The 18974-nt window shown below is 39.5% G+C and overlaps 1 protein-coding gene across 1 annotated transcript in view; it reads left to right on the plus strand.

Annotated features, from left to right (window-relative positions):
* Nucleotides 1-18974, plus strand: part of MDN1 (midasin AAA ATPase 1) — a 100220-nt gene that overhangs the window by 23582 nt on the left and 57664 nt on the right. Inside the window, exons 18-37 of the mRNA XM_071741328.1 lie at nt 39-183; nt 1495-1591; nt 3635-3748; nt 4420-4567; nt 4727-4837; nt 5637-5788; nt 6321-6499; nt 6882-7090; nt 8514-8660; nt 9404-9545; nt 9674-9808; nt 9884-10022; nt 10953-11091; nt 11187-11317; nt 12226-12370; nt 13854-13983; nt 14514-14747; nt 15493-15690; nt 17699-17907; nt 18461-18583. Of these exons, the coding sequence (XP_071597429.1) occupies nt 39-183; nt 1495-1591; nt 3635-3748; nt 4420-4567; nt 4727-4837; nt 5637-5788; nt 6321-6499; nt 6882-7090; nt 8514-8660; nt 9404-9545; nt 9674-9808; nt 9884-10022; nt 10953-11091; nt 11187-11317; nt 12226-12370; nt 13854-13983; nt 14514-14747; nt 15493-15690; nt 17699-17907; nt 18461-18583 (3027 nt within the window). The remainder of the gene's footprint in view (nt 1-38; nt 184-1494; nt 1592-3634; nt 3749-4419; nt 4568-4726; nt 4838-5636; nt 5789-6320; nt 6500-6881; nt 7091-8513; nt 8661-9403; nt 9546-9673; nt 9809-9883; nt 10023-10952; nt 11092-11186; nt 11318-12225; nt 12371-13853; nt 13984-14513; nt 14748-15492; nt 15691-17698; nt 17908-18460; nt 18584-18974) is intronic.

Here is an 18974-nt window from a genome sequence, read left to right on the forward strand (position 1 = left end):
TGCTCTTGATGTAATTGACAAATTGATCTGATTTTTAGGGTACTCTGGCACAAGCAGTAAAAAAAGGAGAGTGGGTTTTATTGGATGAGATTAACTTGGCTGCAGCAGAGACTTTAGAGTGCCTGAGTGGTTTATTGGAAGGATCATCTGGGTCGCTGGTGTTACTGGACAGAGGAGACACAGGTACTATTTCAATGTTGGCTTATGCTATCTTGCTACACAGTTAGCTGAATTCCTTGTCCTCTATGGCTCAAGTTGGAAATGTTTACTGTTAAAGTGTGCAGAAGAGAATAACGTGTTCTTTCTACACTCCATACTTGCAGTAAAAAGAGTTTTAATTCACTGTGGCTCAGGAGATTTCAGCATGCAGAAATTGTAGGTTTTGCCTCTTTGGATTCTCCAAGCTCTAATAACTTTAGTAAGCCTTGCTGACTCTGAAGACTATTCAGACACTTATTTTTTAACTGAAGTTGCTGTAGCTTAACATTTCAGGGCATGAGATGCAAGGCTTAATTGCTACTGAAGTAAATTGTCTTTTACTGCTCCTGAGAATATATATTTTTTCTCCAGTTATAAATATGCTGACAAGACTAATTTTTCTGAGCCCTTCTTGTGGGTTGACCCCAGCCAGCAGCTAAGAATCCATACTCACTCCTTTTGCCTCACCACCCTCCAGCAGGATGGGGGAGAGTCTAGGAAGAGCAAAAGTAAGAAAACTCATGGGAAACAAGTGATGCAAAGGCAGAAGGCAGTCAGTAACCAGCTCTCACAAGTACCCAGAAGTCCAGCCAGTCTCTAAGCAACAGCCAGCTTGGAAGACAAAATTCACAGCCTCCTTTACCCCAGTTCTTATTGCTGAGCATGATATTGTATAATATTATATATTCTATAATACAGTATCACTTTGGCCAGTTTGGGTCAGCCTTCCCAACACTTGTCCCCACACAATGTTTTGCTCACCCTCAGCGAAGGCACTGGAGGAGGTAGGACAGAGTAGGGAAAAAGAGACAACCTTGATGCTGTGCCAGCACAATTTGGCCACAGCCAGAACACACTGGTGTGCTTTCAACAGCACCACAGGGGCTGCTGTGAAGAAAGTTAGCTTCATCCCAGCCAGACCCAATACAGATCTAAAGATAAAAAAATGCAGCTACTTTTTCTCTTGGATGAATGAAGCACTGGCCATTGTTCTGAGAGAGACAAAAGGAGTTCCAAGATTAGGTCTTACATTTCTGAAATATTTTGTTGTGTTAAAGCATCCTGCTAAGCTCAAGCAGAAGTCAGTGTTTCACTTCCTGTGCCTGTTGTAAAGATGCAAAGGTACTTTTGATAAAATTAGATGGGGTTATTTGCTGAAAACTTTTCACCCTAGCATTTCTAGAAAACGTAGTAGTGCAGTAATAGAAAAGTGGCTTAGAAGGAATAGACCTCATTTAACAAGTAATAATAAGTGTTCTGGGTTTAGCATTAACCTTATGTCTTGTTTTCCTTTAGAGCCTCTTGTCCGTCATCCTGATTTTCGCTTGTTTGCATGTATGAATCCTGCTACGGATGTTGGAAAGAGGAACCTTCCTCCAGGAATAAGAAACAGGTAGGAAACAATGGTTCTGTGACAAAGTCACTGTCTTTTTTTAGAGTTTAACTATCTTTGAGTTGACTGAGTGCAGAATGCCTTATTTGAAGCTTAAGGATATGTCAGAACTTCCTGTGAGAAGTGCTTTCCATGTCATGGTGAAGGTTTTTCATGAAATAGCGTAATGAAAATACTTCTATAAGGTTGCTGAGCATGAACAAATGGTCTAGAGGTAGAGTAGTGTTGTCACTGGGGGCATGGGATGATCTTTTTTTAAAATGAAGCTGTTGGTGCCTGAGAATGCTACTGCAGCAGTTTTATGTTCCTGATGAGTATAATAAAGACAAGTTCTTTGTACCTGCTTAGCAGCCTTTCTCTTGATAACTCAGAAGTGTTGATGATACTTGCAAAAAACTGTATATCCAGCCTTGTTCACTCAGAAGGAAGATGGTTTGCATGATGGAGTGGATGTATAATGTTTGAAGTATTTGATGTGAGATCTTCAGATGTTTAAGAAGTTGCCAGGAAATGGAGTTGTGGCAAATCTGTTCTTCACGCAAAGTTCTTTTGCTTGTATTTGCCATTTCCCTCATGAATACCAAAAATTGCAAATATTGTCCCTTATGATATCCTAACCATTGTTCAGAACTGTAGAGATGCAGTTATTGTAAGTTACTAATCATTTGCAGTTTTAAGTGGCAAAGGAAGGTTTTACTACTAATAACTCTTCTGTCTTAGTAGTGAGAGGATGGAAAGTGAGTGTAATACAGAAGAAAGGAGGCTTCAGCTTGTTAAATTTAAGTGAACCTTTCTTTGCATTTGTTCAAAATATCTGCCTCTGAAGTTAAGGGTTGTTTAGCTGTATTTGGTTTGCTGCAGTGTCTCCTGAGACATTATTTGCAGTTGTAATGCCTGGTATGGAAGAGCTACAGTCTCGTATTCAGCACCCTATGTAACTATACTGGACTAACATGGGGTTATAAAATATGTTCATTAATAAAAGCTGCTAGTGTAATAGACAAAATATGAAATGCTTTAACATATTTAAAGATACCCAGAATTTCACAAAGTGCATGTTTTATGGCTAGTTTTCCTTTGCTTATTGTCAAGTTTTCTTGTTTTCTCATTGTTGAGCTGGATATTTGTGAAAATAACAAACAATCTGGATATTATATCCTAACAAAATTAGGAAGGGTATTGTCTTATAAGCATCCACTTTTTAAAATGAAAATCATGACACCCACCATGGAGCTGTTGGAGCAAATCCAGAGGGTACAGCCATGAAGATGATCAGGGGGCTTCACATGTCCTTTGAAGACAGGCTGAGAAACTTGGGTTTTTTTAAGCTAGAGAAGGCTTCAGAAAGTCTTTAAAGCAGCCTTCAAGCACTTGAAGAGGGTACAGGAAAATTGGGGAGGAACTTTTCACAAGGACATGTAGCAAAAGGTTGAGGAGTAATGGTTTTAATATGAAAGAAGGTAGATTTAGATTAGGTATTCGGAAGAAATTCTTTACTGTGAGGGCAGTGAGATACTGGAACAGGTTGCACAGGGAAGTTGTGGTTGCCCCCTCCTCAGAAGTTTTCAAGACCAGGTTGGATGGGGCTTTGAGCAACCTGGTCTAGCAGATGTCCCTGCCCATGGCAGGGGCATTGGAACAGGATAGTTTTTAAGGTCCAACCCAAAGCAATCTGTTACTCTGTGACCATCAGAGAGTACACTTTGAAAAGTGCTTCTGCTATTTCAGTGTTCCAGTGTTCAGGCTGTAACATTTGGATATCTATTACAAATTCTTTAAAATTTTAATTTAAAAAATACAGTCCTATAGTTAATTTTCAGTCAACTACGTTAAAATAATTCAGATAAATTATTAAAAATAGGGTATTACTAGTACTTTGTTTTTAATTACTGATTCCTGATTCTATCTATAGGTAGTTTGCCAAGTTAATATTCTGCTGCTGAATTTTAAAGTTTATGTACCATGAGAATCACATATAACATGATTTTTTTTCTTTATTATGGTCAGATGTCTGAGTGTTACAGATTGATTTGATTCTTGCAGGTTTACTGAACTTTATGTAGAAGAGTTGAGAAGTGAAGGAGACCTGCAGATTCTTATCATGGATTATCTGAGAGGCTTGAATGTGAACAAAAATACAGTACAAGGAATTGTGAAGTAAGTTGGTTGTAATCTCTTAAATCCTTGATGGAAAAAGTCACAAAAAGAAAGCATGTCACTGTAGTCTGTGGTTAGGCTATTTTGGGAGACACTATCATGCTCCCTATGCAGCAGGTTGAGTAGTCTTAGGAAAGGAAAGAGAGTTGACATCCACTCTCTTAATTCTAAAGGTTTCTGTACTTGTGGGGAGGAGATGTACTTTTACTTACTCAGAATTGTTTTGTTGGTGACACCAGTGTAAAAAGCATTGTTGCAGTCCTCTTTCCCATCTGAGAGACTAGAAGAGTTTGTTTCTGTAGACCATGCCAGTGAAAGTCTTGTGTGCTTATCAAGCTGGTTTTCTTTCCCCTAGTTTAAGGTGTGCTCTGTCACTGCATTGACCTTGAAGAGCTGTTATGTGTTCAGTATACTTGGAGTTTATAGTCTCTGCCTATATATCAAGCTCTCTCAAAAATGTGATTCTGAAATATTCTCTTGCTTTCTTGCCTTGCTTCACTGACTGTACAGATGGCATAATTTGGCATGGCTTTCCTAACCTGGAACTTTTAGAAAATGTGACATTTGGAGATAAGCTTGTGTCGATATTTTGGGTTTAATTTCTTAGAGCGATAATTTGCTCAGTAAAAGCACTATGGAACTGGAACTGGTCTCAATCTTTATTTTTGCAGCTTCTATTTATCTGTGAGGAAGGAAGCAGAAGCAAAGCTGGTGGATGGAACTGGCCACAGACCTCACTACAGTCTCCGTACACTTTGCAGAGCATTGAGATTTGCAGCATCTAATCCATGTAGCAGCATACAACGCTCACTGTATGAGGTGATTACCTATCTTGGGGTTTGTTTCAGGATGTATTTACTACAAAGACTGGGCAAAGGGGATAATCCTCTCTTCTAAGTGCAGTGTTGGAACAGAAATTATTCTTTCCACTCTATGTGATTTTTTTGTTTGAACACTGAACAAAACTTTTCTTCTTAGGGCTTCTGTTTGAGTTTCCTGACACAGCTTGATAGAAGTTCTCACCCAGTGGTACAAAAGCTAATTTGCCAGCATATAGTCTCTGGCAACATCAAAAGTCTTCTCAGACAGGTAGGTAACTAAGCCTGTATAGAGCTGTTTAGTATTTGGAGCAGAGTTTATTTTGAGTTGCCTTTTCTCCTCTCAATTTCCTTTTCATGGTCCTGTTCTTCCTGTTGCAAAGATATGAACTAAAAAACAAAAAAATACTGTTCCTTCATAATTTTTTATTTCTGCTTGAAATGTCCATATGTTAGCTAGTTATTGGCTAATTTGAAAAAATACAGAAGCCTGAATAATTACAGCATTGTGGAGTGTGGGCAGCTTAATACAGTGACTCCATCTGCAAAGTTTTCACAGACCTTTGAGGAGTTTTCACAGGCTTTTTATTTTTAGACTCCAAATGCAGAACATACGGATATGAAGTAAATATCTGTGCTTTGTCTCTAATGGGAAAGAAGGATTCTCACTGGTGCTGGGAGCCCAGCACGAGTTTACATGAGGCACTGGGCCAGGTGGGTTGAGGAGTTGTAAGAGAGAGGAACTTGTTTCAGAATAAAACATTTCATATTGGAAAATATATATATGAATATAAAAAGATAAAAGCCAGTTTCCTCCTTGGAAGTGTACTTCAAAATTCACTGCTAGGCCTCTCAAGACATTTTTTCTTCATGATACTGGTGAAGATGATTGCTGTATGATCTTGAAATAATCTGGTCAGACTTTTCCCGTGATTTGCATTCTGTGACAAGGGCACAGTGCTTACTGCAGGAGTGCTTAGGAGTGCAGAGAATATGTTGCAGTGGTGTTGTCTTCATTAGCAAATTGCAACTCATTTGTATAATCTGTTATTTCTGTCATTTCTTCTTAGCAAATACCAAAACCCCATGTAGGGAGGCATATACTTATAGAAGGTTACTGGATTTCAGCTGGGGATCAAGAACCTGCTGTAGATGAGACTTATGTGCTAACCCCTTCAGTTAAGCTTAATCTGAAAGACATTGCCAGAGTTGTGTCTGCAGGGTAAGTCTGTTTCAATTTTCCCATTAAAAAGAACTAAGTTAAACATGTTTATTTGGGCCTTAAGTGGTGCCTTGTCTGGCTTGTATTGTTTGAAATGAGTAATGTCCAATTTCCTTCTACTTTACAGTTAACTTTTCATTATACAGTGACTTGAATTTATTTCATATGCAGTGATTTGAATTATTTCTGGTCTCTTTAAACCATTCTACTGCTATACCTAATTTTCTTTAAATGATAATCTAGCAATTTGCAGTTAGAATAACCTGTTTATTTCACACTGCCATGTAAAGCTTCATGTGTAGCAATGAGCACTCAAGGATAAAGTTAATCATGTTCCTCTGTTAGTGTATGGTCTTGGATACTTTGAGTGAATTAAGTAGTGATATTGTGGTCACATTGTTTGGTAATGCAGATCTGTGAAAAATTCAGATGACATTGATACCTTGTATATGCAAAAGATATGACTGGTGCTTCTAAACCATTTTGTTTCATGGGCTCACAATTTCTCAACTATTTTGGTTACCCCTTGTAGGACTCATCCAGTACTCATTCAAGGAGAGACTTCTGTTGGTAAAACCAGTTTAATTCGCTGGTTGGCTGCTGCTACTGGGAATCATTGTGTAAGGATTAACAATCATGAGCATACTGACATCCAGGAATATATTGGATGTTACACATCAGATGCCTCTGGGAAGCTGGTATTCAAGGAAGGTGAGTGGGCATATTACATTTAATACCAAGCCCTTATCTCTATCTCTCCCATCTTCACTGCTTTTTTTCTTCTTTTCTGCATAACTTTTGTTTTATTAGGCTGTCTGATTTGTTAGAGATAAACTCGTGCAAAGTTAGTAGTTGCATGCTAACAATAATTACATGAATATCAGTGCATTCTTCAGACTTCATATTTATCTTGTTGTACTTGTCCCGTTGGGTTGAAGAAAAGAATTCATCAACTTAAACAATATTGTTGCTTCTGTTTCTGGATTAGCATTTGTACTGAGTGAAAACAGGTTCCTAAAAGTATCTGATTTCATGCCTCTGTTAGATGGAGTTTGTTGGACTTCTAGTTAATACTTTTCCTGTTCTCTCCAAGGCATTCTCATAGATGCAATGAGAAAGGGTTACTGGATTGTTCTAGATGAACTGAATTTGGCTCCCACTGATGTTTTGGAGGCTCTCAACCGTTTGCTGGATGATAACAGAGAGCTGTTCATTACTGAGACCCAGGAAGTTGTCAAAGCTCACCCTCGCTTCATGCTGTTTGCTACACAGAATCCTCCAGGACTGTATGGTGGAAGAAAGGTCTGTATCATCTCTTCCTTTGAGCAGCTCTGACTCTAGGGAAATAATCTTTTGTCCATAGAAGTGAAAACTTTCTGATGAGAAACACAGAATTCATAGAATGTCTGGGGTTGAAAGGGACCTTAAAGATCATTTAGTTCCAGTCCTCTTGCATAGGCAGGAGCACCTCCCACCAGACCAGGTTGCTCAAGGCTCCATCCAACCTGGCCTTGAACACTTCCAGGGAGGGGGCATCCACAACTTTCTTGGCCAACCTGTTCCAGTGTCTTACCATCCTTATAGTGAAGAACTTCTTCCTAATGTCTAACCTAAGTCTCCCCTCCTCAAGTTTTAAACCATTTCTCCTTGCCCTCTCACTACACACCTGTATAAAACCCCTACCCCAGCTTTCTTGTAGGCTCCTTTCATTGGAATGTTGCTATAGGGTCACCTTGGAGCCTCCTTTTCTCCAGGCTGAGAATTACCATGACATTCTCAGGAGGTAGAGATGAGGTGGCAGTGGACTAGCTTTCAGTACTGCTGGATTTTTTTTTAGGTTAGCTGCATGTTTTGCAGATACCATTCTAGTTCATTTGTAGTAGCTGAGATGTAAGAGCTGTATTATGCTGGAGTTCATGTATATTATATTTAAGTGGGTATTTCTTGCTCAAGAGTACTGTAGATTTGACTTAGGCTATTGATATCCAATTTGTGCTTGTTTTAGCTGAAATAGTTAATTTTCTTCATAGTGACTGGGATGGGGCTGTGTTTTGAATTTGTGACCAAAACAGTGTTGATAACATGGGGATGTCTTAATTATTGCTGAGCAGGGCTTGCACAGTTTCCAGGCCTTTTCTGCTTCTCATACTGCTGCCCCAGCAAGCAGGCTGGGAGGGGACACAGCTGGGACAGCTGACCCCAGTTCACCAAAGGATAACCCACACCTTTTGACATCATCCCCAGCAAAAAAAAACTGAGGGGAGAAGGAGGAAGGGGAATGTTGAAGTGTTTGTTTCCCCAAAAAAACATGAGGAAACCCTGATTTTCTAGAAATGACTGAACACCCACTTGCTGATGGGAAGTAGTGGATGGATTCCTAATTTTGCTTTGTTTGTGCCTGCAGCTTTTGCTGTGAAACTGTCTTTATCTCAAGCCCCAAGTTTTCTCACTTTCTCCTGATTCACTCTCTCATCCTGTTGCTGTGGGAGTGAGTAGCGTGGCTGTTCTGTGCTTTGCTGCCTAGTGCAGTTAAAACGCAACATGTTTTAAAGCTCTTGTCCTCACCCAGGGTGGCTTTTAAGTTTTCTTTCAATGTTTATGTGCATGTGGAAATTTCTGTGCTATGACATTATCTACGTTTCCTTTGGATGTGTAGGGGAAGATATTTAATGCGCGGAATATCGGAGCAAAAAAGTTCAAGCAGTGCTATGTTTTCATATTTTAGGTTTTGTCCAGAGCCTTCAGAAATCGTTTTGTGGAACTGCATTTTGATGAATTGCCAAGTGCTGAGCTAGAAACCATCCTGCACAAGCGATGCAGTCTGCCACCTTCGTATTGCAGCAAGCTTGTCAAAGTCATGTTAGACCTGCAAGTATGAGTCTTTCTTCTATGTGTAAAAGAAATGTAAATATGTTTCATTAGTAAATAATAGAAATTCACTGGGGGGGGGTTGTTACTAATTGGTAGATACTTAAAAGCCTAAACCATAACTGGAGGAAGAGAATCCCCCCCAAAGTGCTTAGTTCAGTGGTTAAGATAGAAGGTGTTGGCAGATTAGACAGAAAGCTAGCAGCAAAAAAATAAAATAACCAAGGGCCTTGGGATTTGGTGTATAGAATATTCCCTTGCTCTGGATTCAAACTACAGTACTGCATTTGTAGCTGTCTTGGGATCATGCTAAATTTGGTATTACTTTTAAGCAATAATTTTGGATGTACTGTGTATAACAGGCATTTACGTTTAGTATGCAGTTAGAACAATCTTGTATCTAAAAGCAATAGCAGCAGCATGGGCCAGAGCATGCTTGAAAGTGCTAACAAATGTTTTGGTGTAGAACCTAACTTTTTGCTTGGATTTTGTTTTCTTTTAGGTACCTATTTTCTTCTTAATATTTTTGTTTATTATTATCTGCATTATTTTGTTTCTGGTACCTATCGTGTATCTGCTTTAGCGACAGTTTGAGTTTGGGAGTCCTGACTGTACTAGACTTTTTTTTCTTTTCTTTGCCATACAATTTGTTTGAAGAAATGTCACATCAGAAAGCTCTGATTAGCTTTGCTGCAAGTACTGGGACAGGTTCCTTGAAAAACAGCTCATGTTTTCTCCTTACCACAGTCTCACCGCAGAGGTTCGACGGTGTTTGCTGGGAAGCACGGATTCATTACCCTGCGGGATCTCTTTCGTTGGGCTGAAAGGTACAGGTTGGCAGAACAGCTGGAGAAGGAGTGTGACTGGCTTCAGCATTTAGCAAATGATGGTGAGCCTTGCTGCCTTAGGCTTTTTAAATGTTTGTATAATTGTTTTCTGACCCTAGTTCTCAAGTATTTATTTTTGTTGCTGATCAACCAGATAGTAATTGCTTTCTCTCCCTTCCTTGTTTTACAGGTTTTATGCTTCTGGCAGGCAGAGTCAGGAAACAGGAGGAGGTGGATGTTATTCAGAGTGTCCTTGAAAAACACTTCAAGAAAAAACTGTATCCTGAGTCTCTCTTCTCAGTGGAAAGTGTGAAAAAGCTACTGGGTGAGTCTCCCAGAAAATCTATGCTGGTAATTCTTAGACATGACTTAGGCTGATGGATTGTTTTGTGTTGTGCAGCTAAATCCTCCACACAGAAGTCAGTGATGGACAGAGACTTTAACCATATTGTCTGGACTCGGGGGATGAGGAGACTTGCTGTTTTGGTGGGAAGAGCCCTGGAGTTTGGTGAACCAGTACTGCTGGTGGGAGACACTGGGTAACCTTGCTTTTTCTTGATGCATTTCTTCATCATGCAGCACCAGCCATTGAGTCAGACACAAAATGCGTGGGCTTCAGTGCTGCTTTGGTCTGGGAGAGCTAACCTTCTGTCCTGGCAGATTTGCAACTGCTGTATTTCACAGCTTCCTTTTGAAGAAAAGCAAGTGCATCTGTTTCAGCACAAGTATGGGTTTATGTGCATTATCTATGTAGAAGTTATATAGAAAGTAGTAAAATTGAAATTAGCTGACTTCCATCTCCACCTTTAACAAGATGCCCTGTAAAATCTGACTGTGAATCACCAGAGGGACTGCTTTTGGGGACTTGTGGCACATTTCTGTTTGAGAGCACATTTGCCTTACACATTTTAATAATTTGAATATAGCCTTGATACTACATCTGTATCCCCCGTCGATGTCTTGTAGGCTGTAAAGGAGGCTGTGGAAGTAGATGCTGTCTCCTTCTGCTGGTTATAAATTTAGGGAGTAATTTTTTGTGGAAGAGAAGGAAAGAAACATGCAACAAAAGGGAGAACTAAATTATTTAGTTAATAAATGGAGAACTCCAAGGACTCAGAATTTTATTCCCTCAGACTTCGGCTTCGTCTAGACATTTATCATGTGCAGTATAGTGAAATGTTGGGTTAGTTGAGAACTTTTAGGGCAGACAGAAATAGATTTGACTTGGAATCTGCAGAAATCCATCAACGCAGATATCGATTATAATTTTATTAAAATCATCTTGTGCAAGTCAGCAGCAGTTATTGTGCCAAAAATGGCTTCACATGGCATACATTTCTTTCAAGGGAAGGAACAGTAGGAAATATGCATGCTGGGCCTTTGCCTCAGAGCACTTAAGTGAAACTGAATCCTGTCCAAAATGAGCTGATTTTCTTTTTTTATTTCCTTTCAATTAAATTACTTTGCAGGTGTGGTAAAACAACCATTTGTCAGATCTTTGCAGCATTAACAAATCAGAAGCTATACTCAGTGAATTGCCACTTGCATATGGAGACTTCTGACTTTTTGGGAGGACTGCGGCCAGTCAGACAGAGGTCAAAAGACCAGGTTTGTCTTGCATCAATAGTAGTTATGATAGTGTGAGCATGGAAGCAAAAAATAGAAATTATTAATTACTTTTTACTTCCTTTTCCATTTCTTAGGAGGAATCTGATGGTTCTAGACTCTTTGAGTGGTGTGATGGACCTCTTGTCCTAGCAATGAAAGAGGAGGGATTTTTTCTCCTTGATGAGATTTCTTTAGCTGATGATTCTGTTCTAGAGCGACTCAACAGGTACGTCTTAAATGTGCTAATATGAAGTGTCCTCAATGTTGGAATCCCTTACACAAACATTATCAGTGTAATTCTAGTTTCTTTTATGCACCTTTATTTTCTAGTCTGGACATGCTGCTCTCATAATGTATAGTTGTTGCTGAAAAGTAGGATACTGCAATACTAATAGTTTCAGCATATCAGTAAGCTCTTGTAAGTGATGCATCTTATCAAATACCAGAAGCAAAATATAGTTATTTCTCTCTTCCATGTGCATACAATATTAATAACATAAAAATATAATTTCAATACCTGCTTGCAGTGACATCTCTCATTTTAGCCTTTTCCATTATCCATTATATTGAGATGAATACCAGCTATATTTTCTACCATAACCAAACCCTCTGTTACAAGCTGGGTTTTTTTTCTTTGTATAATTACAGCTACCGTTCTTCCATAAAATTCACTTAACCTCTTCAAGTAGGTAACAGCTCAAACTTTTGACAGTGCTTAGCACATGGTGAAGTACATCTAAGAAAACAAAGTCCCCCAAACCCAGAAAAACCTAGAGCAATGCTTCTCAGGTGTATAGGCTGTCAGCTTGAAGACATTGTGTGGATTTCTTTGTGTAGCTCCTATGAATACAATTTTTTTTTTGTAGAGGGCTGTGAGATATAAATGTTACTATGTACATTTTTGACATCATTTGAACTGGATCTTACTCAGCAAGGCTAGGTAGTGTTCCTTGTGAACAAAATGGAAATGTTCTCAGTTGTGGAAGATGAACTGATTTTAAACTTTATTTATAGGTATTGTAGGCCAATGACAGCTTAATCAGGCCAATTCATACAGTTTTTGGTTTTAAATGACCTTTTGAAGTGTGAAGTGAAACTTACTTATTTTTAATTTTTTTTTAACCTTCTCTTTAGCGTTCTTGAAGCCGAAAAGACATTAGTCCTTGCTGAAAAAGGTGGTCAAGATGATGAGGAGAATGAGGTAGAACTGTTAGTTGCAGGAAAGAAATTTCGTATCCTTGCGACCATGAACCCAGGAGGTGACTTTGGGAAAAAAGAGGTAAGTGTCATAGCAACTGGAAGCACAACGTGCATCTTCTGGTTGCATTGACTGGTTAGTGGTTGGAGATGCAATGAAAAAATGCATCATGCCAGTTCTGGCATCCAGTGCTTCCTTGTGTGTCTGCCTCATTGCTCTAAAGGAGGATTAGGTTGTATCTGGTTTTCATCACTTCTGTGTGCTGTCATTTTGACAGTGTAAGTCAGAATTCAGCAGAATGTCAAAGAAAACTTCAGGCCTTTAGATTACTCTGTATATAGGCTTGATATGTAGAATACCTCAAGTACAGGAAATGTGGCTCATGAAGCAGGTAAAACCAGCTAATAAAATGAGTCCAGAGTAGTGCAAAGTTGCATAACAGATTATTATCTCTGTTCTGAAAGAGACAGTTAGAAGCCTTGTTGTCATTCTCACTGAATATGAACATCACATCCTAAAAGACCTTTCTTATTAAATGAAAAAAAAAAAATCTGTTTCTGAAGTTTGGTAGTAAGTAACATGAGACAGGTTAAAAAAAACGAACAGAAAATACCACACAAAACTTCAGTTAAAGTGTTTTTTATAGTCCAGAACAACTCATTGTAAAGCCATGTGTTCAAAGGGGATTTATTTCTGCATTGTGTTTGTGCTAATGATTTTTGCCAGAGTAATTCCACCAAAGGAAGAGAGGAATTGCAGAAATGAGATGTAATTAGAGAATTTCCACGTGGCAGTTTGCTTTTGTAAGCAAAGGGACATTACATAGCCATTGCTTGATACATAATGTCCTAGACTGAAATGAAACCTATCTACTTGCAAACCAGCTCAGCTTCTTTCATAGAATCATAGAATAGGCTGGGTTGGAAGGGACCTCAGAGATCATCGAGTCCAACCCTTGAACAACTACCACCACAGTCACTAGACTATGGCACTGAGTGCCATATCGAGTCGCTTTTTAAATGTCTCCAGGGACGAAGAGTCCACCACCTCCCCAGGCAGCCCGTTCCAATGTCTGATCACCCTTTCCATGAAAAAATTCTTTCTAATATCCAATCTGAACTTCCCCCAGCACAATTTAAGACCATGTCCTCTTGTCTTACTGAGAGTTGCCTGGGAAAAGAGACCAACCCCCACCTGGCTCCATCCTCCTTTCAGGTAGTTGTAGAGAGCAATGAGGTCTCCCCTGAGCCTCCTCTTCTCCAGGCTGAACAGCCCCAGCTCCCTCAGCCTCTCCTCATAGGATCTGTGTTCGAGTCCCTTCACCAGCTTGGTTGCCCTCCTTTGGACCTGTTCGAGGACCTCAATATTTATTTCCATATTTATTTTGAACTTTACTGGCATTATCAGCCATTTCCTGCACTGATGATACTTCCAAAGATTTTACTTACAAAGTGGCCCTGCTGATTGTTTAAGTACTGTGGCTTCCAGTCTTTCAGGTAGCTGCAAACTGAAGTAATATGATGCCAAGTCAATTCAGCTGCTGTATTGTTCTGCCTTTTTGCAGCTTTCTCCTGCATTGCGCAACAGGTTTACAGAAATATGGTGTCCACAAAGCAATGGCCGGGATGATTTGATACAGATTGTAAAACACAACCTTCACCCAGGATTGTCTCTGAGAGAAATAAACAGTCAAGGTGGGTGTTTCTTCGTGCGTTGGAATTCAAACATTGTTAAAAAAAAATTATTTTGGAGGCTGCTCAACTTTCCTCAGACTTCACACCACTTTTTCTTATAAAGTGCATCTCTGAGGACACTTATGAAATATTTTGGTCTTTGTTCTTCCCCCATTTTGGATGTTGCATGGCTAGCTAGAAGATCAAGGCTGTGTTTATTTCACCATCCATCCCCAACTCTTTGGTGTCTAATCTTAGTTCCAATATAAGGTGTTGATAGGGAACTGGCAGTTCATTTTTTGCCAGCAGCTTTGCTGTTAGTCTTAATCACTTGTTTAAGCCTTGTTACTTGAATTTAAAAGTATTTGTAACTACAGCACAGGCAGGGACTTACTCTTCAGTCATCTTGCTTATTAGAATATAGACTGCCCATCCGCGTTGCTCCCGCATTACAGAACTACCTGCGTAAGTGATGCTTATTATATGGCAACATAATAGATGTAACCAAAAATATAATTTGATAACTGCATTAATTTTTGACTCTTTTTCAGGTGCGGACATAGCAGAGCTCATGATGGACTTTGTGGAGTGGCTGACTAATCAAGAGTTCAGTCGCCAGTGTATTCTTAGTGTGCGAGACGTCTTGTCGTGGGTTAATTTTATGAATGCCATGGTAGAAAATGAAGAGTCAAATTCTGCCAAGGAATATAGCCTTCTTCACACTTCTCCAGTTATGTCTTTTATCCATGCTGCATGTCTGGTATACATTGATGGAATAGGATCAGGTAAGTAGCAGAAAATATGAAGGTATATATTTTTATTAATATGTTTTAGCAGAATGCAGACAAAATCCTTATCATAGAACTCTTTTGGGAGAAGTTTTCATTTCCATTTAAAAATATCCTGCAATTCATATGCCTTTTTTGTATTTCAGTAGCAAGAGTTTCAGTAATACAACAAACTTAAGTAGAGGGAGTAGTAATAATAATAATATTACAAAGGTTAGCACAGAAATTAGGAAAGCCCATAGGGTTTTTTGAGTCTTTTGAGCCGTTATGGTATCTAAATATATGGCCATGTATTACTCTCTCTCCCACCCCACATGTCAGCATCTGTGCATGGTAGGCTATAGTGTGTGCACAGTGCAGAATACATCTTGGCATTTTTGGCCATATTTGGCCACTTGCCCAGCTGATAAATAGAAGATATGGAAACAGTGAAAAGCTGCAAGAAAGGGCCAGAAGAGGGGAGAGTAGGGGGATGGTCTATGACAAGGGATCAGGATGATAGAGATGGTAGAACAAAGGGTTTTGAAAATACAGTGTTGTTGATTCTGTTAACTCACAGAACTATTTGTCCATGGTAAATAGTACTGGAAGCAATGGGAAGCCAAAAGCATGAGCCTGAAATATAAACCTGAAACAGAATGCTGCACAAAAAATGGCATTTGTGAAGGAACTGAGTTTTTTAATCATAAGATTAACATGCTTAGTTGTATTTGTAAAACACACTTAGCTTTTTTAATTTCAGGTACAACATCCTGCTCAGCTGAAACAGCTTTATTAGCTCGTGAAAAATGCCTGACTTTTTTATGTGAGAAGATGAGTCAATTCCTTGAGCTGACTGATTATCAGAGGAATGAACTGCAGATTTATGACAGAACAAAGAAGAGAGAACTTGTATGGATGGACAACTTCATGGGAATCCACCCCTTTTTCATTCCAAGAGGCAAGAGACTGTGTGACTGGGTGGATGTTCTGTGTTTTTTATTCCCAATAATTTTGCTAGTCTGAATCTAAGTAGGATACCTGAACCATTACAAAGCAATATATAGTTTGTCCTCAAGCCTTAGAAAAATGCCTTTTCTGCCTCTCAGTGTGTTGTTTGTAGCTGGATCACATTTACTAACAAGACAAATCTGTTAGTTGGTTTCTGTGACTTTTAAAAATGGCATAATTTTAGGAGGTGCTTTTTTTTTTTTTTTTTTTTTTTTGAGTAACAAAGTTTCTTTAATTTTGAGTATTGATTTTTTTGTCACTTTGCATGGTCAGAATATCTGTTACTTTCTACTAACTAAAGCTACAGCTCATTGTGGGCATGTGTAAAGCATGGGAAACAGTGGTCCTGGGTACACTGCTAAACAGGATGGAGACAAATTCTCTCAGAAATTCTCTGCAATTTTTGCAAAATTGTTTTCAGTCCCTCCATTTTGCTTCCTCATGACAAAATTATCAAGTGGAACTATCCAAATATTGCTATCTACTCTTAAAATACAGTGAAGGGATTAAAAAGTGATGACTTTAAGCTTTTAGTTAAACTGGTTAGTTTTTAGTACATGAAACTGTGTGATCCTAATGCTATATTAATGATTCATCTTAAAGTGTAGTGATATTCATGGATTAGTCATTCTTAAGACTGTAGAATGTAATGCTTTCTTGTAAATTGCTTCATTTTCCTCTGCTAATTAGATCACAAAAGGAAAGATCACTGCCATACTTAACAGATACCAAGAGGTGTAAGATAAATCAGTGACTGATATCTTGTATACCTGAAAAATGCTGTATTACAGAACTGGGGGAGTGAGGCCCCAGTGAGCTGTACTGCCTGGAATTTGGTAGACAAGCTATGTACTCTCTCCTCACTGAGAAGAAAACATGTGCCTAGCAGCACACTTTAACTAAAGCACCCTTCCTTCACAGAACTAGCAGTATATGGAGTAGATTATTATGTTGTTTCATGACAGGACTGAACTGTATCCTTCAGAGCCGCATTTTCAAAAACTGCTCCTGAGTTATAGATTGATACGTCTGAAGCTCAAGGACAGATTTATGATTTTGCAGTGATAATTTGGGGCATGAACCAGGAAGTGTCAAAGTGCCATGGCAAAATATATTGTTTTTTTCTTTTTTTTATATGCTTTTTTGCAAAAATCAGCATAAATATGGGGAGATGGGCCAAGAGACAGATATGGGCCAAACATAGTATATGTGCCTGTTCTCCGAAAAGGGGATACAGGTTAGAATCATAGAATCATAGAATCATAGAATCCTAGGGGTTGGAAGGGACCCGAAAGATCATCTAGTCCAACCCCCCCTGCCAGAGCAGGGCCCCCTAGAGTACATCGCATAGGAACGTGTCCAGGCGGGTTTTGAATGTCTCCAGTGAGGGAGACTCCACAACCCCCCTGGACAGCCTGTTCCAGGGCTCCGTCACCCTTACAGTAAAAAAATTTTTTCTGATATTCAACTTGAACCTCCTATGCTCCAATTTACACCCATTACCCCTTGTCCTATCACTGGTCACCACTGAGAAAAGCCTAACTCCATCTCCCTGACACTCACCCCTTACATATTTGAAAACATTGATGAGGTCACCCCTCAGTCTCCTTTTCTCCAAACTAAAGAGACCCAGCTCCCTCAGCCTTTCCTCATAAGGGAGATGCTCCACTCCCTTAATCATCTTAGTAGCTCTGCGCTGGACTCTTTCAAGCACTTCCCTGTCCTTCTTGAACTGAGGGGCCCAGAACTGGACACAATACTCCAGGTGCGGCCTCACCAATGCAGAATAGAGGGGGAGGAGAACCTCTCTTGACCTACTAAGTTAGGTCTCTATTACTTCTGTAAAGGGATCAGCAGGCAGACAGACAGATTGATCTCATCAAGAAGCACACTGTCAGCAGCTCCAGCATAAGCATTCTGGTTTAATTGTTTTCTGCTTTACCTTTCCTTCATTTTAGGGCCTGTTCTCCAGAGGAACAGCATTACAGATTATGCTCTGAATGCCGGGACTACAGCAGTGAACGCGCAAAGACTTTTGAGGGCCCTACAGCTTAACAAACCTGTGCTGTTAGAGGGGTCACCAGGAGTGGGCAAGACCAGTCTAGTTGCTGCCCTGGCAAAAGCATCAGGAAACTGTCTTGTTCGAATCAACCTGTCTGAGCAAACGGTAGAGTAAAACACCATCTTTGTAACTTAGTGTTCAGGGAAGGGGTTGGGGGGTGTTTTAACTTAAAAAGCGTGGTTCTTCTTAACTTTGACACCAAGTCTGAAATGTCAATTTTTCCTTCTTTCCTTTGTTTTCTTCCTTAGCTTCTCCTTCAAGGTAAAAGCAAATGGGAAGGGGGAACCAGAAAGAGCAGTGAGCTTCTGCTGGCAAATGCCAATTCCCAGATTTTTCTAGATATTTCCAGGTGAAGACATGGATATCTCTGTCTACCATGTTTTTCTTGGCATTGGCTAAGTTATTTGAAAACAGCTTTAAGGCTTTTTAGCATTTCTGTTCAAATTCAGTGTTTTCATTGTTACATATAGTAGCTATTCACTGGAGCCTTACCACAGAAATGATTCTAGCAACTTGTAGTTACTGAAATTTAATGCCTACGTTTTGACTCTACTTAAAGGACGGGGAGAAAATATGAGGAAGAGTTTAACAAAGGTTGTTAATGAACTTTTTAGATTTCTGTAGTTTATTTTTTCTTCCCCATGCTCTGCTCTCACAGGATGTGACAGACTTATTTGGGACAGACTTGCCTGTTGAAGGTGGGAAGGGAGGAGAATTTGCCTGGCGTGATGGACCACTACTGGCAGCACTAAAGGCTGGACACTGGATTGTATTAGATGAGGTATATTCAAGTTTGGAAATGAAATGTTCTGGAAGAGCAAAGGTGTGATGGTTTGGGATGTAGGATAAGTATCTTTGAGGGCTGAAGACTGAAATAAATTTTGCTTCCTTTTAGTTTTGTGTATGTAGTGCCACATTGAAAGTGATTGTTCCACTTAAGAGAATATTAATTTCCCCCTACTGAGTCCCTCTGCCCATTGGCCCTCCTCATAGGGAGAGTGTAAAAAACTAGCTTTGACTAAGCCTCTTCTAGCCTTGAGAACGTATACTGAGTGCCAACCTAAATTAACTGCAGAGAAGCAAGAATAGATTTGATTTGTATTTGAAATGGGGTTTTTTGACTGTTTGGTTTGGTGTGGGTTTTTTGGTTGTTTTTTTTGGGGGGGGGGGGA

Source organism: Heliangelus exortis, chromosome 3 (genome assembly GCF_036169615.1).
Source record: "Heliangelus exortis chromosome 3, bHelExo1.hap1, whole genome shotgun sequence".
In the NCBI taxonomy this organism is placed as follows: Eukaryota; Metazoa; Chordata; class Aves; order Apodiformes; family Trochilidae; genus Heliangelus; species Heliangelus exortis.